At 51.2% G+C, this 27,587-nt stretch overlaps 2 protein-coding genes and 1 non-coding gene across 8 annotated transcripts in view; 1 reads left to right on the top strand and 2 right to left on the bottom strand.

The window, feature by feature from the left end:
- The first annotated feature begins 316 nt into the window (after positions 1 to 316).
- On the top strand, positions 317 to 7,516 carry MCAM (melanoma cell adhesion molecule). 2 transcript variants are annotated; one of them, XM_042905953.1, is made up of 16 exons: positions 317 to 416; positions 2,186 to 2,310; positions 2,408 to 2,615; positions 2,719 to 2,789; positions 2,867 to 2,954; positions 3,465 to 3,644; positions 3,757 to 3,878; positions 3,963 to 4,125; positions 4,222 to 4,340; positions 4,421 to 4,562; positions 4,731 to 4,852; positions 4,950 to 5,091; positions 5,188 to 5,259; positions 5,422 to 5,569; positions 5,896 to 6,013; positions 6,481 to 7,516. In XM_042905953.1, the coding sequence occupies exons 1-16, from the start codon at positions 350 to 352 to the stop codon at positions 6,508 to 6,510; spliced, it is 1,917 nt and encodes a 638-aa protein (XP_042761887.1). In that variant the 5' UTR covers positions 317 to 349; the 3' UTR covers positions 6,511 to 7,516. The 2 variants fall into 2 exon arrangements, with proteins under 2 accessions (XP_042761887.1, XP_042761886.1); XM_042905952.1 differs by lacking the exon at positions 5,896 to 6,013 and having other exon boundaries at positions 324 to 416.
- A 22-nt stretch (positions 7,517 to 7,538) lies between these two features.
- Positions 7,539 to 27,587, bottom strand: part of CBL (Cbl proto-oncogene) — an 84,331-nt gene continuing 64,282 nt past the window's right edge. For 3 of the 5 annotated variants that reach the window (XM_042905947.1, XM_042905950.1, XM_042905951.1), the window contains 5 exons: positions 25,952 to 26,046; positions 18,453 to 18,593; positions 17,981 to 18,081; positions 17,089 to 17,271; positions 7,897 to 16,091 (listed from right to left, as the gene is read on the bottom strand). In XM_042905947.1, the coding sequence (XP_042761881.1) occupies positions 15,820 to 16,091; positions 17,089 to 17,271; positions 17,981 to 18,081; positions 18,453 to 18,593; positions 25,952 to 26,046 (792 nt within the window). In that variant the 3' untranslated portion in view covers positions 7,897 to 15,819. The other 2 variants (XM_042905948.1, XM_042905949.1) reach the window with 2 other exon arrangements.
- Positions 26,538 to 26,667, bottom strand: LOC122201544. The gene has a single exon (XR_006194240.1). It is a non-coding gene; the product is annotated as a small nucleolar RNA SNORA19 (small nucleolar RNA).

Here is a 27,587-nt window from a genome sequence, read left to right as displayed (position 1 = left end):
CGTCCCGGTAGGGGCCGAGAGGGGCCGAGCGCCGCCGGTTCTGAGCCGGCGTAACTCGGGGCGTCCGGGCCGACCTCCCGTAGCCGCCGCCTCGGCCAGTCAGCGCGGCCTCGAGACACCTGTCACTGCCCCCTCGCCCGACCCGAGCCGGCAAGGGGGGCTGGGCGCCGGGCCCGGCCTAGCCGGGCGCGCGGCTCCGCGCAGCTCCGGGCCCGCCCCCGTGGAGCGGCGGCGGGGGCGGGGGGCTGCGCGGGGCGGGGCGGGCCGGGCCCCCTCCCCCGCCCCCCTGACGTCAGCCCCCGGCCGCCGCCGGCTGGCTCACTAGGCGCTCGCCCTCCGGCCGGGAAGCATGGGGCCGTCCGGGCTCGTCTGCGCCCTTCTGCTCGCCGCCTGCTGCTGCTGTCGCCGCGCCGCGGGTGAGTGGCTTCGCAGGGGGCCCGCGCCCCCGAGCGGCCCGGGCCAGGGGTCTTTGGCGGAGCGCGCCCGGGGAGCGGAGCCGGCGGCGCGGCGCCGGTCGGGGCTTTGCGCCCCGGCGTGCGCTCCTCCTGCCCGGCGCCTTGCGCGCGTGCAACTCTTCTTCGCGGCCAGTTTGCAGCCTCGATCCCAGAGTATCCCGGGGAGGAGGACGCGGGGAGGAGGCTGCTGCCCGGAGCCGGAGGGGGTGGAGCCGAGCCTCTCGGGGGAGCTGGGGGAGAGCTTTTTGCCTCAGGTGCCCACTCTGGGGGCCCGCGGCTGGAGCGGCGGCGGGAGGCGCCGCTGGAGCGCATCCCCAAATCCCCGATTCTGCGCCCGCCTGTTGCTGGAAAAGGCGGCTTGCTTAGCGGGAGGGGGCGCGCCGACGCCTCCTCTCCGGCCTGGGCTCCGAGCCAGGCTGGAGGTGAGCGAGCGGGGGAGGGACGGCGGCTCCCGCCCGAGCAAGGGCGTTGGCAGGGGCTGGGGGGCGGCGTGGGTCGCCTCGCGCCTGTCCCGGTGAGGGGATCCCAGGTGGCAGAAGCGAGGGCTCGAGGGTGCCCAGGGTGGAAGCGCCCAGAATTGTTACGCCTCCCGGAGTGGGAACCACGTTCAGGTGGGAAGAGCGCCCCTGCACCTCGGAGTTTTTCTCTGGAACTGCCTGGGAGCCCGGCGCTCCCGGGTCCACGCTGCCCTTGTATGGCCTGCAGCGGTGTCGCGTGTTTCTCTTGGCTCCCTTTCCCGGGTCCCAGCCGCTGTCCGGCTGGGGAAGGGGAGGGCTAGGCAATACCCAGCTCGCTGGCCTCATGCCCGGTGCCTACAGTGTCCCTGGGGTACCCCAGGCTGCTGCCTCCCAGGCTGACTGTGTTTCTGGGGAAAGGGCTAAATTGGGCTCCACAGCTGCAGCCAATCTAGCCCCGCCCTGCCCCGCTCCTCTCGCTCCGGGGAAACGGAGTCAGGGACGCGAGCGAGGCCTCTGCTGTGGGCTGAAGACCGCTCCATCTGCCCTCCTTGTCTGGGCGCCAGCCCCGGGGCAACAACCCAGGCATCCCTGAGGCCAGCCAGATGGTATTGAGTGACATCACCTCCTCACAGGGCAGGCAGCACGCTGGCACCACTGACGTCACTCTTGCTCACTGCCTGGCCCTCACCCTGACCCCTGGGGGACGTTCTGACCCCTTCGTGCTCACGAGACTCCCAGGCTGGGGGGTCCCCTGAGCGTGTGGGATGTCCACAGAGGTACCGCTTTGGGAGCCTGAGATGGGAGCTTCTGGCCGGGGTTGGCTCGCTGCGTCTTGTGGGAAATTTGGGGAGGGCTTTTTTGGGGGGCAGAGTAGTGAGGTCTTCCCCGCGGTGTGGGGACACAAAGGGGCCTGTGTGCCCCAGCCTGGCACATGCCTTGCATTCCCACACTCTGAGCTCACTGGGAGTGGAGGGGGCCTGGAAGGAAAGGGGCCTTCCTCTTGGCCCACCGCCTGGGTTGCCCCTCTGCCAGCCTCGTCTGGAAGGTGCCTGGTGCTCAGGGTCTCCTCCTGAGATGACCAGAGACGGTCCCCCCCGACTCCCCTGAACTGGGGGAGAGGGCGGCCTGGGGCAGCCGGTAGAGAGGGGTTGAGGCTCAGGAGGGCAGGGCCCTCTCCCGGAAGAAGAGCTGCAGGGAGCCGGCTGGGAGGGGAGGCCACGGGGAGCAGCTGGAGCTGACACCACCGCTGGGGTGTCCCCTCCCGCACCCCAGGTGTGCCTGGAGAGGCGGAGCCCCCCACCCCCGAGCCCCTGGAGGTGGAAGTTGGCGGCACAGCCCTCCTGAAGTGCGGCCCCTCCCACTCCCCGGGCAACTTCAGCCACGTGGACTGGTTTTCTGTGAGTGCGTGGAGAGGGTGGCAGGGTGGCAGGGTGGGAGGCTGTCCCCCTCCCGCAGCCCCAGGACCCTCCCCTCCCCTCCGTCACCCCTCCTCAGGTCCACAAGGAGAAGCCGACTCTCATCTTCCGCGTGCGCAAGGGCCAGGGCCAGAGCGAACCCGGGGAGTACCAGCACCGGCTCAGCCTCCTGGACAGAGGGACTACTCTGGCCCTGGCGCACGTCACCCCCCACGACGAGCGCATCTTCCTGTGCCAGGGCAAGCGCCCTCAGTCCCAGGAGCACCGAATCCAGCTCCGCGTCTACAGTCAGTGCCCCGTCCGTGCCTCGCGGGCGGTGTGGGTCGCGGGAAGCGGTGTGGGTCGCGGGAAGCCGTGTGGTCCCACGCCCCTCCTCTCCTTCCCTTGTAGAAGCCCCAGAGGAGCCGACCATCCAGATCAATCCCTTGGGCATTTCAGTCAACAGCGAGGAGCCCGAGGAGGTGAGCCACGCCAGGGTGGCCTGGCGGGGCCTGGTGGGGCCCGAGCGGCAGCGAGACTCACGGCCTGTCCCCCTCAGGTTGCTACCTGCGTGGGGAGAAATGGGTACCCCGTTCCTCAAGTCATCTGGTACAAGAATGGGCGGCCCCTGAAGGAGGAGAAGAAACGTGAGTGCAGCCCCGTCAGCCCTTGAGGGCCCTGCTTATGGTGCCACCACCTTGCCTTTCGTCGGACCTTGGTTTTTTGAAGCACACAAGCGAGGCCTGCAAACGTTCTCGTGAGGATGTAAACGACCCAGGAGATCTAGAAGGAAAATTCCCTTCTCGCCCCACATCCCCTCCCGGAAAGTAATCTCTGCTGTCAGTAGAGTGACATACCCAGTGGGTATGGTGTAGTCAGGCTGGCCGTTCACTACCCCCGTGGGTGGGCGTCTGGAGCGTTTGCTGAGGGGCATGGGTCAGTCACTGCGGCATTCCTGGCGCGCACCCGCGCGCCCCTAGAGCAGGTGGATAACGAGCAGTAAAGCTTCGGAGGTGAAGAGTCGCGGCTCCGTGGTGCCTGGCCTTCTGCGCAGGCGGGGGTCCCTCCGGGAGCCCCCTCCCGCAGCCCCTGCGACCAGGGGGTGGGGGCGGAGGCGGGGCCGAGGCCGAGCCTCTCTCCCCTTCCTCCCTGCCCAGGGGTCCACATTCAGTCGTCCCAGATCGTCGAGTCGAGCGGCCTGTACACCCTGCAGAGCGTTCTGAAGGCCCAGCTGGTTAAGGAAGACAAAGACGCCCAGTTTTACTGCGAGCTCAACTACCGGCTGCCCAGCGGGAACCACATGAAGGAGTCCAGGGAAGTCGTCGTCCCGGTTTTCTGTGAGTCCCCGTCACAGCCCTGGGCTGGGGCGGGTGGAAAAGTCAGGCCGCTCCCCGGCGCGGGGACGGCTCGCGGGCTGACGGCCGCCGCCCCCGTGCCCCCCTGTGCTAGACCCGGCGGAGAAAGTGTGGCTGGAAGTGGAGCCCGTGGGCGTGCTGAAGGAAGGGGACCGCGTGGAAATCAGGTGTCTGGCTGACGGCAACCCCCCCCCCCACTTCACCATCAGCAAGCAGGTGCGGAGGGCGCCCGCGCTGGGTGCACGCGGGCTGCGAGAGCGGCTGGAGGCGCACGCTGCTCACCCCCTCGCTCTCCCCCAGAACCCCAGCACCCAGGAGATGGAGGAGAAGGCGACCGAGGACAACGGGGTCCTGGTGTTGGAGTCCGCCCGGAAGGAGCACAGTGGGCTCTATCAGTGTCAGGGCCTGGACCTGGAAACCATGGCATCGCTGCCGAGCGAGCAACAGGAGCTGCTGGTGAACTGTGAGGGCCCCGGGGCCCCGGACGGCGGGTGGGTGGGGGCAGGCGGGGGGGCAAGCGGGAATTTTGCCCAGGCTGACGCCCTTGCCGTGTCCCCAGATGTGTCTGATGTCCGGGTGAGCCCTGCGGCCCCGGAGAGCCGGGAGGGCGGCAGCCTCGCCCTGACCTGTGAGGCAGAGAGTAACCGAGCCCTGGAGTTCCAGTGGCTGAGAGAAAAGGTACTCAGGCGGGCCTGGGGCTGCGGCGCGTGGGGGGCCGTGTGGCTGTGAGTGACCCACCGACCCCTCTCTCCCCCCAGACAGGCCAGGTGCTGGAGAAGGGGCCTGTGCTCCGCTTACACAACCTGCAGCGAGACGCGGGGGGAGGCTACCGCTGCGTGGCCTCCGTGCCCGGCGTCCCGGGCCTGAACCGCACTCAGCTGGTCCGCGTGGCCATTTTTGGTGAGGCCCTCTGGGCAGAGACCGGGCGGCCCGGGAAGCTACCCCCGGCTGGGTGGTTTCGAGCTCTTGGAGGACGAAAGGCCACCGGCCGCCCCGGGATGCTCTGGTGGGGAGGGGGAGGCAGGCCAGCGGAGTTGGCCGCCACACCTGTCCCCCTCCCTCTCTAAGGGTCCCCGTGGATGACATCAAAGGAAAGGAAGATGTGGGTGAAAGAGAACACAGTGTTGAATCTGTCCTGTGAAGCGTCGGGACATCCCCGGCCCTCCATCTCCTGGAGCGTGGACGGCACGGTGAGCCCACCTCCTTTTCCCCTGCTCAAGCACCCCTGCCCCAGGCTCTGCTGCGGGGACCGGGCCGGGCCCCTGAGCTCCGCCTCCTTCCTTACAGGCCCATGAACAAGACCAAGATCCGCAGAGCGTCCTGAGTGTCCTGAATGTCCTCGTGACCCCAGAGCTGTTGGAGACAGGTGCAGAGTGCGTGGCCTCCAACTTCCTGGGCAGAAACACCACCACCATTTTCCTGGAGCTGGGTACGGGCCTCGTCCGTCCTCAGTGTGGCGGGGTGTGGCGGGCGCGGGCACGAGCTTGTGCTTTTTTAACCCGCCTTTCGATCCGTTTAACCACAGACTCAAACAGAACCACTGGCCCCAGCACCTCCACTGTCGGTCCTTACACCAGAGCCAACAGCACCTCCACAGGTGAGCAGGCAGTCTGGGCTCCAGAACGGGGGGCCGCGAGGCTGTGCCAGGGCACCCTTATCCTGCCCTGTCCCTGCCCGGGGAGCCCCGGGCTGGGTGGGGCAGTGGTGGAAGCGTGGCCACCTGGGGCCGGGAGTGACTAGGAACATCTCTGTGGGACAGAGAAGAAGCTGCCGGAGCCCGAAAGCAAGGGCGTGGCCATCGTGGCCGTGACCGTGTGCGTCCTGGTCCTGGCCGTGCTGGGTGCCGTTCTCTATTTCTTCTACAAGAAGGGCAAGCTACCGTGCGGGCGGTCGGGCAAACAGGAGATGTAAGCATGGCACCCCGCGCCCTCGGTCCCCCCGCCCCCTGTCGTGCTACCCAGCTTGTTGCCTCCGTGGGCACATTCCCTGCCTGCTCGAGTGCCCGCTCACCCCTTAGGAGCAGGAGGGGGACGCTGTGTGAGTGCTCCCTGCTCTCCTGCCCGCTGCATTCACCCACGCCTTCTCCCTTCCATTCACTGCGTGTTTCCCTTCCCTGAGCTGGCCCCACAGCACCTGCCTAAGAGCCCCATCACCCAGTCCAGCGTCTTTCCCAGCGACCTTCCCTTCCCTTGCCCCTGAGTTGCCAACTTCTTGCCTCCCTCCCTCCTCCCAGCACGCTGCCCCCGTCTCGTAAGAGCGAATTTGTAGTTGAAGTTAAGTCAGATAAGCTCCCAGAAGAGATGGGCCTCCTACAGGGCAGCACCGGTGACAAGAGGGCTCCAGGAGACCAGGTAGGAGGCAGTTCCTGCGGCCAGTGCCTGACGCCTCTCCAGGGATTGGGAGCCGCGGGGGCTAATGGCTCTCGTCCCCTGAACACTCTCTCTCCCTTTCCTCCTCCTCTACTGGAGACTGGGAGCAGGCCCGTCTTGCCTTCCTAACACTAGTCCCAGGTTGGTAGGGCGAGGAGAGTGGCCGGGGGACCGTGGACAAGGGGTAGCTCCCGGGACTGACAGCACACACTCTGCCCTGTCACCGCCACCTTTCCCCGAACAGTGCCGTGGCTCAGGTCACCGAGCTCGGTGTGGCCAGTCCAGTTCGGAGCCTAGGCCCTCCTGCCCCGCCCCCTCCCACCGCTTCCCTCCACGCCTCGTCCATCAGCTTTGGCTTCGGTCCCTCATCCCTTCAGCGCTCCCACCCCAGACGCCAACGCGGTCCCCCCACGCTCCCCTTAACCTCTCTCCTCTTCACCTACTTCTAGGGAGAGAAATACATCGATCTGAGGCACTAGCCTGCTCATCACACTGAGTGCCCTTCCCGCCTGGAACACTTCCTGCTCCCTGCTTACCCTCTCCCAACACTCAGGACGATCGCCAAAGCCTCTAAAGCGGGGCAGAAGAAGGTCCCTACTCCAGCTGGCCTGCAGACCCCATTTCTGAGGGAAGGGCCGTCGGGAGAAGGTCCTCTTCAAGGACCGACCCACCGCGGTCTCGGTTGGGTGAGGCTCATCCCAGGGAGGGGGCCTCAGTATCCCGGGAGTGGGAAGGAGCTTCTTGCAGACCGCGTTTTCTCTGTAGACATATTGTGGATGTATATACCTGTTTTCTACCAGCAGCCAAGTTAGGTAGTCTGTTTATCTGGAGCTGGTTTCTGCCCCAAAGGCTGGCGTCCTCATTCGGTTGTGTCACTGAGGTGAGGACACACTGAGCCCAGGCCCCTCTCTGCTGAAGTATGTTGCTCACACCGGTTCTGGAGAGTATGTACCCCAGCATTCATTACAAAGCAGCTGCCTGCCTGCCGCGGGAGGCCCTTTTGTGACCCACCTCTCTGGGAAGAAGCCAGGACTGGTGTTGTTCCTTAGATCTTGTTGTCCCTGCAGGGAGGAAGCTGGGCAGTTTTCCAGAGTTAGGCCATTGTGCCCAAGCCCCCTGCGTTAATTTGGCTCCCATTGTCCTGTCGGGGGGTCACGTAAGACTGAAAGGTGGGGTTAGGGGACAGCCATGAGGTCCAGACTGTCCTTTATGACGATTAAGACTGTAACTCTACAAGCACCAAACTTCTATAAAGTGAGCTAATGGCCTTAAACCCTGGGAGAAGGGCCTTCCCTAATGGGAGAATGGTACTTAGGGATGAGAGCTGGCCTGGCTGGAGCTTTGGGGTGTGAACGTGTATCTGTGTGTGCGCACCTGTATGTATATGTGGTTTCGTTAGGTTGTGTGTAAATTTGCAAATTTCCTCTATGTATGTATATATATTTATATATATATATGTATATGTAAGAAAAATAAAGCTTAACTGTCCCAGAAATCTCACCCCGTTTTTTATTCATCATGGGCACCACCGCAGCCTGGGGTCTCCACAACTGGAATCGTACCGAACAGAACACAAAACCCTTCACGTTTAGGAGCGGGGACCAGAGGTTCCCTCTGCTTCTGAGCAAACAGCTCCTGCTCCACCACAGAGGATAATCCCCCTGCCTCTCAGCAGCAAGGCCGCCTCGCTCTAAGGCAGCTTTCAGGGCCCGGCAGGCTGTTGGCAAGGAGGAGCTATCAACTTTTTTCTAGGCTTTCCAGCAGCTCGGACTTGCCTTGAGGTAGCAGCAGACTCACCACGATGACTGTGCGGGCCTGGTCTTTCACTCTCCCACCCCCACGGAAGGGCAAGAACTCCAGGCTGCTACAACAAAAGAAACTTTATTTAAAAATATTTTTTTTTTTTTTTTTTTTACAGACACGGGTGCTTGAAAAAGCTCTTTAGTTAACTGTGTATGGAAATGAAAAAAAATTAATAAATAACATTAGTATAACAGACCTCTAAACATTAATACATTGGCAAAACAAAAGGGACGTCAAATGAAAACCAATCTTAAAGCTCTGCTCTTCTCTGTAAGAATATTTACCTTCTGTCTTATTCTTTACAGGTGAGAAGGATTAAATACTGCTAATAGAAATTTTTTTTTATATTAATGACACATTTTTAAAATAGTCCACAAAAATCTCCTCTAAGTTTTCGTTTTGTTTCATTTTTAACACTGATATACAAATTGGGACTCTATTCCGGAGGAAGCATCAAGTTCTCCTCAGCCCCACCCAGGCCAAGAATGTCAAAATCCTAAAGAGGGAGGACGTTCAAAAGAATGGTTTCTCTCCCAATTCTTGATTAAAGGCAGGGAAGAACTGAAAGGGGAAAGGGAGAAGTAAAATCTCAGAAAACTATTTTTCCTTTTTTCTTTGCTGAAACTGACCGTGACCACCATGCTGAGGGCCGGGCACGTGGTCCTTGCTGCCTTCCCCAGGGGAAAACTGGACCCGCAGAGGGCACTGGCTGCTTAATGCTTTAAGACTGAAGTCTGCAAATGAAAGGAAAGCCACGTCTCGAGGGAGAGGCAGGAGGTCTAGGCCAGCTCAGGATCCAGCAAAGAGAAAAGACACACACCACGTCTGTTCTCAGGAGAGTCCGTCCTACGCTTTTCCATGCAGTCGAGTCACTAGCAGGCCCAGAGGCTGGCACACTTGAAATGGTCCAGGGTGTACCTGGAAATCCCAGAACAGTCTCCCTCTCTCCTTGCTGGAGACAGAGCCTTCAACCTGGCGGCTGCGATCCTGACTAGAGCCAACCGAATGATCCCAGGGGAACACGTACTCCAAAAGAGCATCACGGCAGGGAGAGGGGACCCCAGACGTGCCTCACCTATCTGACATCTCTCCAGCCACACAGAGCGTTTCCTCCTCCCCCCAGTCTGTAAGGATGGACACTCAAGGTAGAGGAGCTAAGACTCTGGTATTTCCATATTAAGTCCTAAAATGCAGCCTGAGTTACAGTGCTGCCTTAGAAAGGCACAAAAATGTTTGGCTTTTTTTTTTTTTTCAGTGTGCTAAAAATTGTTTTGTTTTGAATAAAGGAAAAAGATATATAAGGTTAAAAATCCCAAGTCACCACAGCCAGAAAGCAAATGTAGGAGGAGGTACCTCGTAGCTGCCATGCCCCTACCACATGTTTCAGCAGGAGGTCAAGGCCGAGACACGGAGACCGGTAGGTCAGGAGGCATCCACTCTCACGGGCAACGTGCCTGCAGGCTTACCCAGACAGCAGAAGGAAGAAACCGAGGAAGAGAAAACACACAGTCTACAGACTCCTACGTGGTTCTCTGCCTCTGCGGTTTCAAGACAGCCATGAGCATGGCTACCTCGCCCCGAGCAGGGTCCGAGGTAGGTAGGGAGGAGGGAACGGACACACGGGGCACGCGACACGCGAGCAGGTTGGCGCACTGGGCGTGGGCACACGGCGCCCCCCTCGTCGGGGCTGGGCGGGAGGCGGAGTGAGGCCCGAGGAGCTGCCCGGGGCGTGTGCCCGAGCCTTCCCCCTTCCCTGGCCCTCCGGTCCGGCTCGGGCGCGCAAAGAGGACTTGGGAGAGGCAGTGGAGGGGTGCCCCTCACGTTCATTTCAGGAGCGGGTCAAGAACGTGGAGCCGGGCAACCAGAACTCCGCTGATCTGTTCGGCCGCCTGAGCGGTAGGAGAGCGGAGGCTGGCTTTCAGCCTTTGCTCTGGGCAAACAGAGGGAGCGGCCCACCGCGTTTTTCTCGAGCGTTACACAAGGGAAGCGGCAGGGAGAGCTCCAGACAGCTGTTGCTCTTAGCCGACAGCTGGCCCTTCCGTTCTTTTCCCGTTCCCATCTGAATGTGAGGGAGCCTCCGGCCAGAGCTTGCTCCTCCCGTCCCGGTCCCCCCGCCTCTTACGCGGGTGCCGCTGCTCAGACCCAAAAAACACTGCGCTCCCCTGTGGAACCACGCCAGATTTCCTAGGACACGGAGGCACCCGGCCCTGCTGTCCCTCTGCTCCTTGATTCTGGCGCCCAGTCCAGGATACCAACTGCAAGGGCTGACGACCCACCCTTCATCACGTGCCTCAATGTGTATCTTTGGATTACTAGGTTACTTCTGTGTATTCCTAACGACTCCAACAGCTTAAAAAAGTTACAAGTAATTATGAACGTGCCTTAAGAACACGGGACAGGCTCTAGGATGAGGTAAGCAAGATCAAAAGACTTAGTAGGCAAGCAGAAGCAGTTTTTTGAAAAATAAAATTAAAATTAAAAAAGGCTCTGATACAGGACTACAAAGAAATCAAGTGGACAGGGGAGACCAGGGTTCCCGGTCTAAAGAGCTCTCAGTCAAAACTCTTCTAAACTGGAATCTACATCTAATTGATATCCTGGCTACTGTCCCGGTTATTATATATTCCTGCTGGCTATGGGGAAGTAGTTTCTGAGGTACCCCGGAAGGCTTGCCCAAGAATATTACCGCAGGGCTCTCCTCGAGGAGGAGGGGAGCCACGGCCACAGGCCCATAGAATGGATGTATTTTTGGTGCTAAAACTTGAAGAGAGCCCAAAAGTCCATGGGTGGCTACAGTGGGATGTGTGATCTGCTCTCCAAATAATATGAAAGAAGGCTAAAAACCTGAGATTGAATGAAGGCAAAGAAACGTCACCTAAGAACAGACTAGCTCCGGAACAGGAGAAACGGGTCCTGAGGAGGGAGGTAAGAAATCTTGGATGCCAAGACTGATAAAGGGATTGAAAACAGGAAATAAAGAAACAAAGACGACGATAACCCAAATTAAGCAAAACCCAAGAATTTTCTCAACATCCCAGACACAGTCCCATGCCTACCTTTCTACTCTAAAAAAAGGCAGTATGCCAGCAGTTTTACTACTAAAATACCTTTAGGGTATCTATCCTGCCTATAGCCTCTTCTCCCCCCATCTCCCACCCGAAGGGGCACACCGCTGCCGCCACACACGCCAAGGCTAACTGGTCAGGCGTAGACACCCAGGCAATGTGCTGGGCTGATCGTGTTCTTTCTCGAGAATCTGAATGAATCAAGAGGCACTGGGAAGCTGTGTACGGTGATCCCTAGAGCTGGGACGTCGTGTAGACTTGGGGACTGGGTCGTCTATTCCAGGGCTGTGCCTGACAAGCAGGAGAAAGGACCGAGTGCAAAGTCTGCCAGTCCCAGCCCAGCCCCATACAAGAATCAACTGTACTTCTCACACTGGGGTCTATAAAATACCCTGTATCCTTAGGATTCCCTCCTTTCTTTAGCCTGAATACCTGTTTCTGACATCCGAAGGATTCCTAAACAGGACAAAGATACAAAACTGTGGCTTCCTTTCACTATGAACCCTCCTCCATGCACTGCGTAGCTTTACGCGCTTCTAAAGAAAGACAACGAACACAGGCTGAGGTCAAAGTAGTGCCAGTAACACTGCAGGTGGACTTAGAATACTTCAGATTGAATTCTAAAGCCTGAAAGTCTAGCAGGAGAGTGGTGACATATGTATTCTGATGCTAAGTTCTAGGGTCCTAGGCTCCTTAGCCCAGGAAAGGCTGGCATTTCTGAGAACTGAGTTCCATCTATTTTGCCGACTGGCTCTTGGGAGACCAAAGGATCAGCTGAAGACCAGGACCGAACAACAGGTATCCGCCCCTCTCCCACACCTGCAGCCTTTCTAAGACATAGAATCGGCTGCAAAGGGTGTTGGAAGACTGGAAAATAAGTTCCAAAGAGAATGGGAGGTGGTAACAGGTCCCCGAAGGGTGACAAGGAAACTTCACAACAAGGGGGATTAGGAACTCCAGCAGCTCAGGAGGAAGATCAAGGAAGGCACTAGACTGGAGAGGAACTGCGGGCAGATGCTTTACTTAAACACGTAACTGCCCTAACTGTGCAGCTGAGCCAACACACCCCTCAACCCACCAAACAGATTCCACTGAAGTACACAAAAGACGGTGGGTACCCATGAGACACGTTGAGGAATCTCCCAGAAAGTATCGAAGCTCTAGGAAGACGACATGGGTTAACGGAGGAGCCTTGAATCGATTTTACGCAGGACAGCTCTTTAAGGAAATATAGATCTACATAAAAGAGCTGTGAATAAAAACTGCACCATCTTTTGGGGAGGAGCTATTTTAGGGCCAAATGCAAGTCCTAGACAGGGAGGGACACGGAGAAGCTGGCGCTTCTGGCACATGGTAATCGCTCATACACATTTGCTGAACGAACAACCTAACTGGTAACCACCAGGCCAGGCCGATGGTTAGAATACCACTGTTCCCTGGGCAGCGGTCACCAGAGTCAGAAAGGCCAACGGCAGGAGGGGGGACTTCCTTAGCTTGGGAAGGAGGTCTAGAACCCTGACTGTCATGAGGTGAGGTAGGAGAATATTCTGCATCAACACCATCGCCAACCACCCACACACACAGGTGTCAAGTCTGATGATGGTGCCTTGAAGGGAATGTACAGTCCCTACTCTGCTAGCAAATTTACAAAAACTCATTTGTAGGTCTGCTGTTTGGACCCTAAGTTATATTTTAGTTTTCTATAGAGGAGATAAATACTTGAAGATTGAAGAACAGCGACCCCCATCCAAAAATTTTAACCCAAGGCAGCTGAATGACACTACAAGCACTACCCCCCATCCTGGGCCCTGGTGTCGTCTGTATGGGAAGAGCACAGAAGAATGGCGGGGTGTGTTGAGTGGGGGGAGGAGGGCTAGTGGAAGAGAATGGCCGTCCAAGGTGCAGATCGTTACTTACATAAAAATGAACAGATGCACGTGGAGACCGGAAAGTGCCCAATCTCTTATTTTCTTAAAGGGAGGTATATCACAGAGCCCACAGGTTTTTCTGCTCTGGGAATCTTTTACTTTAGCGGAAGGAGCACAGAGGGCAGCTGGCGAGGCAGGCCGTGCAGGGCAAGCCAGAAAGAGGGAAAGGAGACTGGACTGAACAGAATAGCCTAATGCATCTGAGAAAAAAGAAAAACATCAAAGTGACTTTTACCTTATCCACCTGGCAAGTTAACACAGAAGGAACCACGTGTAATTCGGAGGGAGAAGGGAGATGGGTTTACCCAAAATGGCAAAACGCAAAGCCTACTTCTGAAAGAGCAATTCTAAATTCAGAGCAGAGCCCAAGAACTAAAAACTGCCATACGAATGGAGGACGAAGAAGGTGGTATTTGTGCCTTAGCCCGAGGAAAATTTAAGAAATTCAAGTTTTGGAAATACCCTCAAGACAAGCCTCCACGTGAAAACTTTCGTGAGACTACCTTGGCGACCTGAGGCTTGGACCCAGGTCTGTACTCACAGACCTGAGGAGAGAAAACCTCACAGAATGGTCTCAGAAGCTTGAAAGCCTACAGCTACCCAGCTGCCAGGCCGATGACCAAGCCAATCAATGAAGCGTGTGTCCAACACTGGGATCTGACACCCCAGTTGGAGGCCTGACCCCATGAGCCACAGGGGCGCTCAACTAGGAACAAAAGGATGAACTCGCCCTTAGCCTACATATGTAAGGACATACTCTCCAAAGATTCTGGATACACTGAACAGGCAAAAGATACGCAGAATCAGTGTTCTGTTCTCTTGACACATCTTCGGACTATGGGCAATGTCTGCAGACAAGGAAAACTTCCAGTGTGGGCAGGCATGGAAAATGCTGCCATTTCTTCTAGTTTTTCGTCTGGGTCTTCAGCACTTAAACAAAATACAAGCTGAACGTTACCACAAACGAAACCCTATCCTTACTGGCTTTTAGAAGGAGACGCTAGGTTACTGCTACTCTCCCTGCCCCAGCCACAACCATCAGGACCTCCTGCACCTGACGGTGGGCTGGGCTGTTTTCCGCCACGTGGAGCAGACATTGGGGAACCAGAGCAAATCAACAAGAAGTCCTGTACCTTCTACCCTGGGAATGTAAATGGTTCGGAGGCAAGAGGATAAAGCCAACAGGTCTAGGAACAGCTGAGAGCCAAGAGAAGAGTTAGAAAAAATTTTAGTTCCACAGATGACAAGATGAGAAAGAAAACCGATCTGAAGAGATTCTGGATCTAAAGACAAAAGCGTGACTTAGATTTTGAGGAGGGCAGATTTATCAAAGAGCAGGCGTGCTTCTGACAAGCGAGGGGGTACACCCGCTTTGCTGGGGAAGCCAGCAAAGACCGGACAGAGAACTGACCCAACTCCAGGGGTCATTTCGCAGCACCTCCAGGAACCGACTAATGGGTGCCCCATGCTGGACCCTGAATCTCCTTTGTAACCTGCAATTACACAAATCGTCAGGCTTCTCACATACGGTCTCTGACCACAGTAAAGTCATTTATACACTGAATGCTAATCACCGTGGAGAACGCAGTCACGAGAGAGTACACAGGACTAAGGTGACGAGGAGACGGAAGGACGTGCTACATGCCCAAAGCCACAGGCACAAGAGAAACCCAGCTGTCGGAGGCCCCGATGCGGGACTGGGGCTGTCAGCGCAATGCTGCACCACCATGGGTGTCAGCCCCTTTCCTTCGAGGGCAAAGAGCAGATTCTCCTCCGAAAATATAACCTGGCTCATGTTCAAAGGGAGACACCCGTATAAGAAGCTGGAATTAACTCACCGGGAAAAAAAAACCCAACAGAGACATCTTCACTATTTTGTGCATCTTATGTAGAACAAGGCAAAGAGCCTGTGCGTGAAGCTTGCTAAAAGTTTTGTGGTATTCGGGTCAGAAAGCCATTGCTGGAAACAAATGCCCTTCCCTTCCCGTGAAGCAGAAAAACCCACGGCCTACGTTAGAACACATACCTGGCATCAAGGCAACGGACTCCCACAGACCATCTTCTGGGGAGGGCATGGAATGTATCTGAAGGCCTCTTTCTCGAATCAGTCATTATGGAATTAGGACAATGAAAACATCGTACTTTAACAGAGTCGATGTTCCTAGGGAAACAGTGCTTTGGAGTGACCAGTGTTAGCTGCTAGATCAAACATGACTATAAGGATACAGCAACAGTACTTTTTCCCCCACTACCCATCTACCACACAAACCAACACCGACCATCACACATAATAAGGAACAGCCTATGAGCCACCCGGCTTCAGTAAGTCTGGTCACAGCAAGCCCACTGCCAATGACAGACACCGAGGAGGAGGAGGAAGCAGGACAAAGGACAGAGGGAGGGTGTTCTAAAAATACAAGACTTGAGCTATGCACGTGGTAATCCAAGCCGTCGGGGAGTGTTGAAGTTGTAATACACACTGGGGTTGGGTAGAATACCACAGTAGATGGAAGTCTTTAAACGATTCCTTCCTAAACCTCTTGTGCTAATTCCCTGCCTGGGATTAACACACACAGCAGGTTAATCTTATAATCACAGGACACACACAACCACAGACAGACAGAAACACAACCACATCCTTAACCCAGGGAAGTCTGAAGTCCCCAGTGAGGATTTACAGCACAATACTTCTCCTACTGCTTTCCGGACTGTTCCCCAGGTAGGCTACCATTTACTAAGAATCCACACTCTAAGGTGAGGACTGAAGGACACCTTCGAATCCACTCTCAAAACAAATAAAATAATAAAACACACTAGCTGCTCCATGTTCATTCCACTGCTTTGAAATCTTGGAACCACAGATGCGAAACCCCACAGAGAGGGCGAGACCTCACCGCGAAGTCTCCAAAGGCACCTCTGCCCTTGCAGGTGCCACTCCAGTAAGAGCGGCCGGCTCACTGGTCCTCTGACGCTGCAGCGGGGCGGGGGTGTGCTAGGTGGCGACGTGGGCGGGAGAAGAAATAGAAACAAATTCCCGGAGGATATTTTTGGCCATTTCGATGTTGTTGTGGGCAATGACCAAAGCTTTCTGAATGTCCTGGTAGGAGTATCCCTGACTCATGAGGTTCTCGATCTCGCTGGAGAGCTGCGGTGGGGCGGGGGCGGCACCGCCTTGCTGACAGCTACCTGCTTTTCGTTCAGAGTTGATTCTCCGAGGGAACGGTTTGGGAGGCCTTTCGGGAACTTGGGAACCCTCAGTGAAGTCTAGAAGAAATCAGAAAGAAAATATTTGCAAATCTGGCGGGGGCGGGGAGGGGGGGGAGATCCCCACTTAACGGCAGGAATAACAGTGTGCTAAGATCAAGGTATTACCGACCTACTGTACCTGGGCAGGGACTTGTGCTCTTAAAGGGCCGGGTTTTACCGGTTCCAGGGTTTTAGCAGAAAGCCTTCTCCTCCTCCTCACAGCGGGAGCAGCCTTCTAAATATACCACGAACCTGCTCCGCTGACAGGAACACTGCTGTCCTGGGCACAGACACCTGCATCCGCATCACGCTTTATACACTTTTCACACACAGAGTGCCTAGATTATTTAAAACAACTTCTCTGGCAGGGCCAAAGACACTAAACTTCTCCTTCCACAAAGAGGACAACAGAAATAAGACTAAGTTGCAGTGGAGAAGCATTAAACAAGGCTGGGCGGGTGGGGATCACCACCTGTTTGGGCAACTGGATGTATCTTTTTTGCCAGCTGTCCTGAGCACAGTCTTCAATTTCCAAAGTGACAGCAACTCTGGCTGCTGCCCTCCCAGGCAGCCACAGGTGCAAGGGCAGCCCCTGAGAGTCAAGGCCCAAATGTGAGCTGGCTCCGAGCCCACCCAGTGTGCTTCCAGAGCCGGCGCGCCCTCGTTCCAATGGGACAGGGCCCGGAAGTCAAGAATGCGTGCTCTGAACCATCAAGCTTCGTTACTGGTGTCATGACACGCACCCCAAAGAACCAGACGTCCTACCTAGCACCAGCCAGGAGCAGCCACGGGTTAAGGAACAACCTTGTTTCTAAGTCTGGCAGAATCCTAAAGAGTCTGACTACAGTTCAACTTCCTAATGGAGACCCCGGGACCACCTTTCCTCCCACGTAGACTAAAACAGACTTAACATCTGGTGACAAAAGCACTGTCACCAGGCAGTCACCTCTGTTGCAATACAAACCGGGAGCCACACAGCCATTTAGCACAAACCCACGCCGGCCTGGAGACTCACTTGCGGTGGGGTCGCCTTCCAGAGACAACCAGCCGAACGAAGAGCTGGCGTTAGAGATGTCGGACAGAGTCCGCCGGGCCAGCACTGCCGGCACAGGCGGCTTGGGGACGTCATAGCCATCCTCCTCGTTTTCAGACTCCTCGGGTCCGGTGCTGGCGTGGGCCGGGGCCAGATTCCCTTCACCTAGAGAACGGTTTGTGCGGTTATCTTCTGCGTCTCACACACACACCTCGTCTTCTAACGCAGCTCGTTCGTTCACACATGGCCAGCATGCAAGCTACCAATGGTCTACCCTGGGCCTGACCGCCATGGCAGGCCCCGCGGGTGGAGACAAAAGAACAGAGAAAACGCAATCTGCACCGACACTGCGGCCCTGCTCTCCCGAACGTGGTAAAGGCTACCCTTGTCAGGGTTAACAGCCACTGAAGCCAAAGACTCAAGTGTCATTTTATAGCATTCATTCAACATTTCTACTGGCGTTTCACCTCGCAAGACCAGCCAAAGGGCCTGTGTGTGCTGCCTTCTTGAACTTTCAACTTGGTAAGCTAGTTGATATGGGAATTGAGTATTCACCACCCACACACAAAAGAATTTCATCAATGCTAAAAAGCAAAGGAAATAAAAGGGAGCTGCCAGCATTGTGGGCCCAGGCCACAGAACCCAAATGTCTCTAGGCCCTGGAAGGATGAAAAAGTACAAAGGGAACTAGTTGCGTGAACAGGAAATAAAACAGAGGAGAGGGTTTTACTGCCCCTGGATCAAAGATATTTTGCCAAGAAGATCATTTAAAAGAAGTTTCTGCCTAGAATCAAGCTGTCTCAAATAGCGAAGTATGACAGGCTCATTCCAATGGCACATCAATGATTTTCAAAGTAGCAGAATGGCTACTCACCAAAGGTGCTGCTCTCTGTGACAGCCGGTGCCGCCTGGGACTGAATATTATACATTGCTTCATATGTACAGCTATCAATCTGCTGGTCACAATCACACGCTCTGAACCAGAAGGAAAGTGGCATATGATCTTCAGAAATAGAACTCTGTTATCTGCAAACTTATTAAGCCTGGTCTATTCTTAACTATCCTAGACCCTGAGTCTATCAAGATAGCATTTTCCTTTTGCCAGGATCACTAATAAATGGCACAAGATCGACTCTTACGATGCACAATGGACGTGTGGTTTTGTAACCACTGTGACAGTGAGGAAGCCTAAGTGGAATTGCTTCTAGGTGCGAGGGGCCAAACGCTGGGGTATGTAGGCTCCACACGTCTTTCTGCTTTCATTCTGGCCGGATAACATCACGTAGGGAGCAGCTAGGCAGGTGAGTGGTGTCAACTTAATTCCCAGAAGACTATCGTGAACGTACCGTGAACTCTGGGTTGTGTCCAAAGGCCATTTCCCATCCGGTTTTGGAAGTCCTAGAGGCCTGGAGGAGGGGGTCATATACTCCGTGTCCTCCTCACTTTCACCCTGCTCCCCGGGGGGCAGCTTTGGCACAGGAAGAGGCCTGGGAGAGGAAGAAGACAGAAAAAGAAAATGAAAACGATAAACAAGCTGCAAAACGTGCAAGTGTGAAATGAGAGTCTTCGAGACAGACCGCAACTCACTTCTGACGGAAAAACACATGCCACCTAGGGAACTGTGACTTCTCCTGGTCAAGACAGGTTCATTATTACAAAACACACTAACTTCAAGTTTTGCTTTCAGCTGACCACAGACACAGCTATGTTGTCTGAGATGGGCTACACGGGAACAGTGCTTGAAGCCAGTTCGTCTCAGTCCCCAAATAAACTGGGGTCCCAGCCCAAGAGCTGGCGTGCCGGTTTTTCCCTCACCAGGCACGAAGCGAGCAGCAGCTGTGGCCTTCTGACAATATGCTAGGAACCTATGCCAGATGCTAATTCTTAACATCTACCTATGGTTTCAAAGACTAATACAGCTTGTTGAAAGCTTCCTCATAGGTTATCTCCTACTTTAATGACTTTTCTCTTCGTTTTAGAAAACAAAAATCTGACATAAAGAGAGATCAAGTGGTAGGTTAGCATCAATTCTGAGATGGCATCTCCCATCTTCTGACTCCTGCTTTGGGGATCTTGCCGTTCCACCCGAAGCTCTCACCTAGCAGCTCTGGAATCAAAACTTCTCCTGCTCCCTCCCCCCACCCAAGAAACTTGACAAAACCAGGGGGAAAAAAATCAACAAAACAAGACACATGCACATGTGCACAAGCGCACACACATACACACAACTGCTGCTGGGAACGTGAGTTAAAGAGTGTATCTCCTCCCTTCCTCTTTGTACTTTTTTTGCACATCCTAACACTCGATAAGGAGCATCTACTGGATTTGTCTGTATTTACTCCATGTTTCTTTTTCCCAACTATAAAAGCAATAGCTGCTTATTATAAAACACTTAAATGTTACAGAAACCTAAGACAGAGCGACAGTCCCTATAATCTAACTGCAGGTTTTTCTTATGTCTACGTATTACTTTGTGTTCCGCATGCTGAAGTTTTGGGGTGGAAGCATATTAGTATCTACAATTTGCTCTGAAACGTGCCCAAGAAGTCAGACAGACTGACAGATGGATAGGGACAGAAGTATATAGAGGGGTGCCTGGCTGGCTCAATTGTTGCAGCGTGTAACTCTTAATCTCAGAATTGTAGGTTTGAGCCTCACGCTGGGTGCAGAGATGATTTAAAAACAAAAAGTACATGGAACTAAAGGGTATTATGCTAAGTGTAATTCGCAAGAGAAAGACAAATATATGACTTCACTCATATGAGGAAGATACAAAACAGATGAACATAAGGGACGGGAAGCAAAAGTAATATAAAAACAGGGAGGCGGACAAAACATAAGAGACTTTTAAATACAGAGAACAAACAGGGCTGCTAGAGGGATTTTGGGTGGGGGGATGGGCTAAATGGGTAAGGGGCATTAAGGAATCTACTCCTGAAATTACTGTTGCACTATATGCTAACTTGGATGTAAATTTAAAAAAAAAAAAAAAAAAAAAGTGTAAGTGAGCATAAGAAAATGTTAATAGAGCCCGGGTGGGGAATATATGGCTGTTCACTGTAAAAATCTGTCACCCTGACTCTATGCTTGAAATTTTTCATAACAAGTTGTTGATGGGAAAAACCCATCAAGATTAAGAAAAAATATCAAGTATTAGTGAAGATACAGGGAAATGGTACTTTCAAATAGTTTCAGAAATGAGACATTGGTACAATTTTTCTAGAGTGTAATTCAGCAAAAATATTTAACCAAACAGGCATACACACGGGCTCAGAAATTCCATTTCTAAGAATTTTCCCTAAGGAAATAATCAAGAATACTCACTAGAGCATTATTTATGATACTGAAAAAATAGGTGCTAACCGGTCAAATAAGAATGTACTGAATAAAGTAACTTTGGAACCACATACGCAGCAATATACCTGAAGCCAACCGGGTCCCTCAGTGCCTTAGAGGTTCCAAGCAGAAGCCTCAGAGGCCTACTTCCTTCTACCACAGTCAGTCTGTTCTTATCTACTTTACCTACTAAGGTTCCCATTAAGCCAGTTCTGCTGCTTTGTAATCATTTACAATAACCTGAAAATCATTGTAGTAGGAGACTATATTATGATGTCCTAGGACGTTCAAGATCCTCCTAGTGAAAAAACGCATGCACAACAGGATTCCATACCCACATAGAATGGCAACGAAGATATTCAAATTGCTAACCACTGTCTGAACCTAGGTGTTAAGATTATGGATAACTTTCATTTCTTCAGTGTCACGTATCTCTATTTTCTAAATATTCCTTAGCATATTACTTCCATAGAGAGAAAAAGATCATTAAAGGTGCAAGCAAAAGCTTTTTAAATTATTAGAATCTTTTTGTTGATGATGTTAATAAAAGTATACAATTGCACTTCCTTCCTCATTAAGTATCTTGGCAATACATCAAAACACTCACAATCTCTTGTCCTGGTAATTCTACTTTGGATGTATCTCTGGTTATGTGAAGATGTTCAATGAAGCAAATTTATTATGGTAAGAGGTTATATACAAAATAAATATCCAACAGGGCAATGGTTAAATATGTAATGTTATATGATACTATATAACCATTAAAAGTGACTATTTTGAAAACCCTTTTTTTTAATTTTAGTTAACATATGTTGCAATACTGGTTTCAGGAGAATTCAGTGATTCATCACTTACATGCAACATGCAATGCTCATCACAAGTGCCCTTTTTAATGCCCATTGCACATCTAGCCCATCTGCCACCCACCTCCCTCCATCAATCCTCAGTTTGTTCTCTATCGTTAAGAGTCTCTTGTGGTTTGTTTCCCTCTCTTCTTACCTCCCCCTTCCATATGTTCACCTGCTTTGTTTCTTAAATTCCACATGTAAGTGAAATCATATGGTATTTGTCTTTCTCATTGGCTTATCTTGCTTAGCATAATACATTCTAGCTCCATCCACATTGTTGCAAATGGCAAGATTTCATTCTTTTTGATGGCTGAGTAGTATTCCGTTGTATATGTACTACCACATCTTCTTTATCCATTCATCAGGTGATGGACATTTAGGCTCTCTTCCTAGTTTGGCTACTGTTAATAATGCTGCTATACACACTGGATTGTTAAAGAACTTTTTTAATGATAGGGAGAAATGCCCAAAATAAAAGGCTAAGGTGAAGAAAAGGGAGACTTTAAAACCATACCTTGATTTAAAACATACGTACATTTTACATGTCTACAGACACGACCAGTCGCAAACATCATCTAACTGCCTGAAAACAGCTATACAGGCAGGATGAAATACAAACGAAAGGATGCACTGGACAGTGGCCTGGCAGCCAAGACTCAAGGGGCCAAGACTCAGAATACCTTAAAGCCAGCCCTATACAGGGGTTCTGAACTTGAGACGTGAAGGCAGTTTCAACAGGCTAGGGAGAAAGGGACTAGAAATTTGGGGTTCCATGATGGCCAAGACATGGGAGGCCAAAAATCCCAGAGAAAGGCATAGGGGAGAAGTAGTCTGAAATCCTGCTACAGTTTTCCCTGGAGCTGCAGCTAACCTCTGAACTGTGTCTAGAGGCCAGCAGATTCTGAGAAACTGAGCAGACGGTAGTAACTGAAGGGCTCAACTGATACTTTGGTTATCTCACTAACCTGGAGAGACAAAGCTGGAGTTAACAGATATGGCCTTTGAAAGATTACTCTTCACGTGTTCAGTAACAAAAACGAATGGAGAATTTTATTAGAAAATTAGAATCTATACATTTTTAAAAATCACGTGGAGGGGCACCGGGGTGGCTCAGTCGGTTGAGTGGCCGACTTCGGCTCAGGTCATGATCTCACGGTCCGTGAGTTCGAGCCCCACGTCGGGCTCTGTGCTGACAGCTCAGAGCCTGGAGCCTGTTTCGGATTCTGTGTCTCCCTCTCTCTCTGACCCTCCCCTATTCATGCTCTGTCTCTGTCTCAAAAATAAATAAAACGTTAAAAAAAAATTAAAAAAAATAAAAATAAAAATAAAAATCACGTGGAAATTCCAGAACCTTAAAACACAGTATCTGAAAATACAAACTGAACAGATGGATTCAGGGCAGGTTAGAAACTGTAAAAGAGAAGATCAGGAAACCGGAATAGAGTAGAAACTATTGAGATCAAAGTAAAGAGAGGAAAGGAAAACAGCAGAGAGCCTAAGAGCTGTATGAGGCACGGTCAAAAGGAGGGACATTCAGGTAACTGTGGTCACAGAAGGAGAAGGGAAGGAGATGGCAGTGCTCAGTCTATTTTAAGAAAGAGTGGCTTGAAATTTTCTAAAACAGGTTTTAAAACGTGAAATCACAAAATCAATAAGCTCTACAAACCTTAAGAAGAATAAAGAAAACTATTTAGAAGTATTATAGTAACAGCACTGGCATCCAAAGACAAAGAGGTCTTAAGGAGTCATGCAAAGAAACACTACCTGTAAAGAAGCAACATTAGCCTGAGAGCTAATGTTCCAACAGAAACAATGGGATATTTTTTAAATGCTGAAAGAAAGCAATGGTTTGTAACTGTACTTTTGAATTTCTTTCTTTTTTTTTTTTTTTTTTTTTTACAAATTTATTTGTTTTGAGAGACAGAGCTGAGAAGGGGAGGGGCAGAGAAAGAGAGGGAGACAGGATCTGAAGCAGGCTCCAGACACAGAGCCCGAGGTAGGGCTCGAAGTCACAAATCATGAGATCATGACCTGAGCTAAGTTGGATGCTTAACTGACTGAGCTACCCAGACACCATCCCCCACCCAATTTTTTTTTTAAGTAATTTCTACACCCAACATGGGAGTCGAACCTACAACTCTGAAATCAAGAGTCACATGCTCCACCGACTGAGCCAGCTGGATGCCCTACTTCATAAAAATGTTAAAATATTTCATGCATCGAAAAACTATCCACCATAAAATAGCAACCCACAGAATGGAAGGGAATTACTCACAAATCACGTCTGATAAAGGATTAACATTCAGGATATAGAGAGAACTTATAAAACCCAACGACAACAATGAAAGAACAAACAATCCAATTAAAAAACAGGCAGGTGCCTGGGTGGCTCAGATGGTTTCAGCTCACGACAAGATCTCACAGTTCACTGGGTTCGAGCTCCTGTGCCGTCAAGCACAAGGAGCCTGGGATTCCTTCTCTCTCCCCCTTCTCCTGCTTGGGCTCTCTCTTTCTCAAAATAAATAAACAAAATTTAAAAAATTACAAACGAGTCGGGGCGCCTGGGTGGCTCAGTCGGTTAAGCGTCCGACTTCGGCTCAGGTCATGATCTCACAGTCCGTGAGTTCGAGCCCCGCGTCGGGCTCTGTGCCGACAGCTCAGAGCCTGGAGCCTGCTTCGGATTCTGTGTCTCCCTCTCTCTCTGCCCCTCCCCTGTTCACGCTCTGTCTCTGTCTCAAAAATAAATAAACGTTAAAAAAAATTTTTTTTAATAAATAAAAAATTAAAAATGATCGAATGTCTTAAATAGACGTTTTTCCAAAGAGGATATGTGAATGACCAATAAACACATCAAAAGATGCTCAATATCACTAATCATTAGGGAAATGCAAATCAAAACTATGACACCACCTCATTAGAATGACTACCATCAAAAAACCCCCAAAATACCAGGTGTTGGCAAGAATGTGGAGAAACGGGAATCCTTGTGCACTGTTGGTGGGGATATAAAATGGTACAATAGCTGCTGCAGGAAATGGTGTAACAGGGTCTCAAAAAAATTAAAGACAGAATTATCCTATGATCCAGGAATACGACTTCTGGGTATACATTCACAAGAACTGGAAGCAGGGTCCTGGGGGGTACTTGTTCACCCACGCTCACGGCAAACTCTTCGCAAACAGCTGAAACGTGGAAGCGATCCAAGTGTCCATCCACCGATGAACGGATAGGCAAAATGTGGCCCAGCAGTCACCCTTTATCTGCAATTTTATTTTCTGTGGTTTTACTTCCCCAGTCAATTGCGGTCTGGAAGCAGATGATCCTCCTCCTGATGTACCATCAGAAGGTCAATAGGGGCCTAACACTACGTCACGGTGCCTACGTCGCTCACCTCACTTCATCTCGTCACATGGGCATTTTACCATCTCACATCACCCCAAGAAGGGTGAGTACAGTACAGTATTCAGAGAAAGACCACAGTCACGCACTTGTATCATAGCATACTGTTATCATTGTCCTGGTTTATGATTAATTATTGTCGATAATCTCTTACTGTGCCTAATTTATAAATCAAACTTCATCATGTATGTACGGAGAGAAAAAACATAGCATACACACGTTTCGGTACTATCCTTGGTTTCAGGCATTCACTGGGGGTCTTGAAATGCACCCCCTGCAGATAAGGCACAGGGTGGGGTGGGTACTGCATACAACAGGAATATTATTCAGCCTCAAAGACGAAGGAAATTGTGCAATACTGTACAACATGAATGAGGACATTATGATAAGTGAGTTAAACCACAAAAAGACAAATACTGCATGGCTGCACTTATACAGGTGGTAGAGTGGTCAAAATCATAAAGTATAACGGTGGCTGCAAGGGGCTGTGGGAGGGAAGGATGGGGAGCTACTATTTACCAGGTACAGAGTTTCCGTTTTACGAGATGAAGAGTTACGAGCATGGATGGTTGTGATGGTTGTGAATGTAGTTAATACTAATTTAATATTTAATACTGATAATGTACTTAATACAGCGAATGTATTTAACACTGCTGAACTGTACGCTTATAAACAAGATGGTACAGTTCATGTGTTTTTTTGCCACACACACAAAAAGAAGACACCGAAGAATTAAGAATTAAAATGAAAAATGATAAGAATTAAGAAAAGAATTGTTTTTACAAAAGTCAACAAAACCAGAACTGCTTCTTTAAGAAGACGAGTAAAATTGTTAAGCCCAATAAGACAGAGAACATGCACACAGAAAAAACATTAGTCCAAAACAGAAAATATAATAATTCTGAATTGATACAAATACAGATCAATTTTTATTTTCTTTACACTCCTGTGGGTTTTCTAAATTCCGTGAGTGAGCTGTTTCAACAGTACCAACTCCACGGTGAAATACAGCTTTAGGGGCACCTCGGTGGCTCGGTCTGTTAAGTATCCAACTTCAGCTCAGGTCATGAGCTCACAGTTCGAGCCCCACATCAGGCTCAGTGCTGACAGCTCAGAGTCTGGTGCCTGCTTTGGATTCTGTGTCTCAGTCTCTCTCTGCCCTTCCCCCGTTGTGTGTTCATTCTCTCTCTCTTTCTCCCTCAAAAATAAGTAAATATTTAAAAAAAAAAAAAAAAAAATTGAAATACAGCTTTAGTACTTACCTGGCAGCGAGAGAATAAATGGCACTGGCAGACGCAGAAGGTTTGATTTTGGGGTGCTCAAACTCTGAACCTGCTAATGGGCTGTTATTCATATTCTGGAAAGAAAAGTGGTGAAAAAGAACCTTCTTAACACAGCTCAGTATCTCCTCTTATTTATTTAACTTATTCAAAATAACAAGAACAGTAACACAGACACAGACCTCACTCTCAACGCTGTGCTTACGGGTTATTGCATCCCACCAAAAGTAGGACTGCTTTCAGGCTCTGAAGAAAGTGTAAATGTAAGGGTTAGGAAGACAGAGATCTAAAAAGAGCCAAGGAGATGGGGGTTATTGTTTCAATTCTAGATTTGAGGAAACTGGCTGTCTCCACAAATACCATTTCTAATTTTAAATATCTGCACCTCTGTCTACAATGATGCCACCAGAAAGTCCAGTCTAATTTATTCTAATCAGACTGCCTATCACACAGATGCCACTTAAATGTAAGCCACTCTCCCCCTTCTCTTGCAACCGAGAAATGTGCAGTTCATTCAAGGGCCACAGCATTCCTCAGCTTCACTACTCACAGACCATTCTCTCTTTTTCTTTGTCTGGAGGAGACTGCCAGCATTACTATTTAGTTATGCTGCTAATTAACCTTCAACTATCCGTACAGCACACAAGAAATAACACCGCTCGCAGATACAAGAGAACACGGGGTAATGAAATGTGCACTAGACCATTCTCTCTCTTGTGCTTACTTAGCATCAGAGCTCGATAAGCCCCTTTGTGATTCCTCACAGACTCTCCCAAACTCGCTGGCTTCCCCTCCATCCTGGAATGGTCTCCCTGAGAATCAGCACAGCGGCCTCCAGGTCTTTGCTCAGAACTGTACCCCATCCCTCCACGTACCCCTCAGCCCGACTCCAGCTATCCCTACAACCCCGTTTTGAGCTGTTTTCCTCCACAGCACTCATCAGCACCCAACATCCTGTGTTTCATTAACTTACCGAGTTTATTTTGTCTTCACTCCACCAGAATGTAAACTTTCTAAGGGTAAGATTTCTTGTTGAGTACATACATAAACGAACCCCCAAAAAACAGATACACCTCCCCACGCCCAGGTCTGGACCCCTTTCTCATGCTTATTCAATGAACTACTAGCCTTTTTTCAATCTATCCTTTTAGCAATCTATTTTACATAGTGCTACTACATGTACCTCTTGAAACCATCATTTTGCTCATGTCCCTCCACTGATTTAAAACCTTCAGATGCTCATTTCCCACCAAATAAATTCAGATTCTTTTGGCCTTGATGGGATTTTCAAGGTCCTCTAATCTAGTATTAACACTCCTTTCATGACCTTTTGCCCACTCCGATACACAAACCTTCTGCTCCACTCATATTCACCTACTTCTTATCCCACAACACACCTCAAGCATTTGTGTCACTGTGGCTCTGACCTTAAAACTATCCACTTGGGAAAGAACACTTCAAATTCAGATGCCATTCGTTCCATAAAGCCCTCATGATTGCTCTATTTGGAAATAACCTCTCCTTTCTCCAAAACTGAAGTGTTTTCTATTTACACTACACGAATCCAGTCATACCTCCATTTATACACACATACGCACGCACCCACATACATATTGCA

The sequence above is a fragment of the Panthera leo genome, chromosome D1 (genome assembly GCF_018350215.1).
Source record: "Panthera leo isolate Ple1 chromosome D1, P.leo_Ple1_pat1.1, whole genome shotgun sequence".
NCBI classification, from domain to species: Eukaryota; Metazoa; Chordata; class Mammalia; order Carnivora; family Felidae; genus Panthera; species Panthera leo.
Note: the sequence above shows the minus strand (reverse complement) of the source record. Positions and strands in the feature narration are given on the sequence as shown.

Bases quoted from the DNA above. Each gene is read 5' to 3' on its own strand.
- MCAM (XM_042905953.1), top strand. From the start codon at position 350: ATGGGGCCGTCCGGGCTCGTCTGCGCCCTTCTGCTCGCCGCCTGCTGC. The intron at 2,311-2,407 runs GTGAGTGCGTGG...ACCCCTCCTCAG, and splicing joins GCCACGTGGACTGGTTTTCT to GTCCACAAGGAGAAGCCGAC. The intron at 4,126-4,221 runs GTGAGGGCCCCG...CCGTGTCCCCAG, and splicing joins ACAGGAGCTGCTGGTGAACT to ATGTGTCTGATGTCCGGGTG.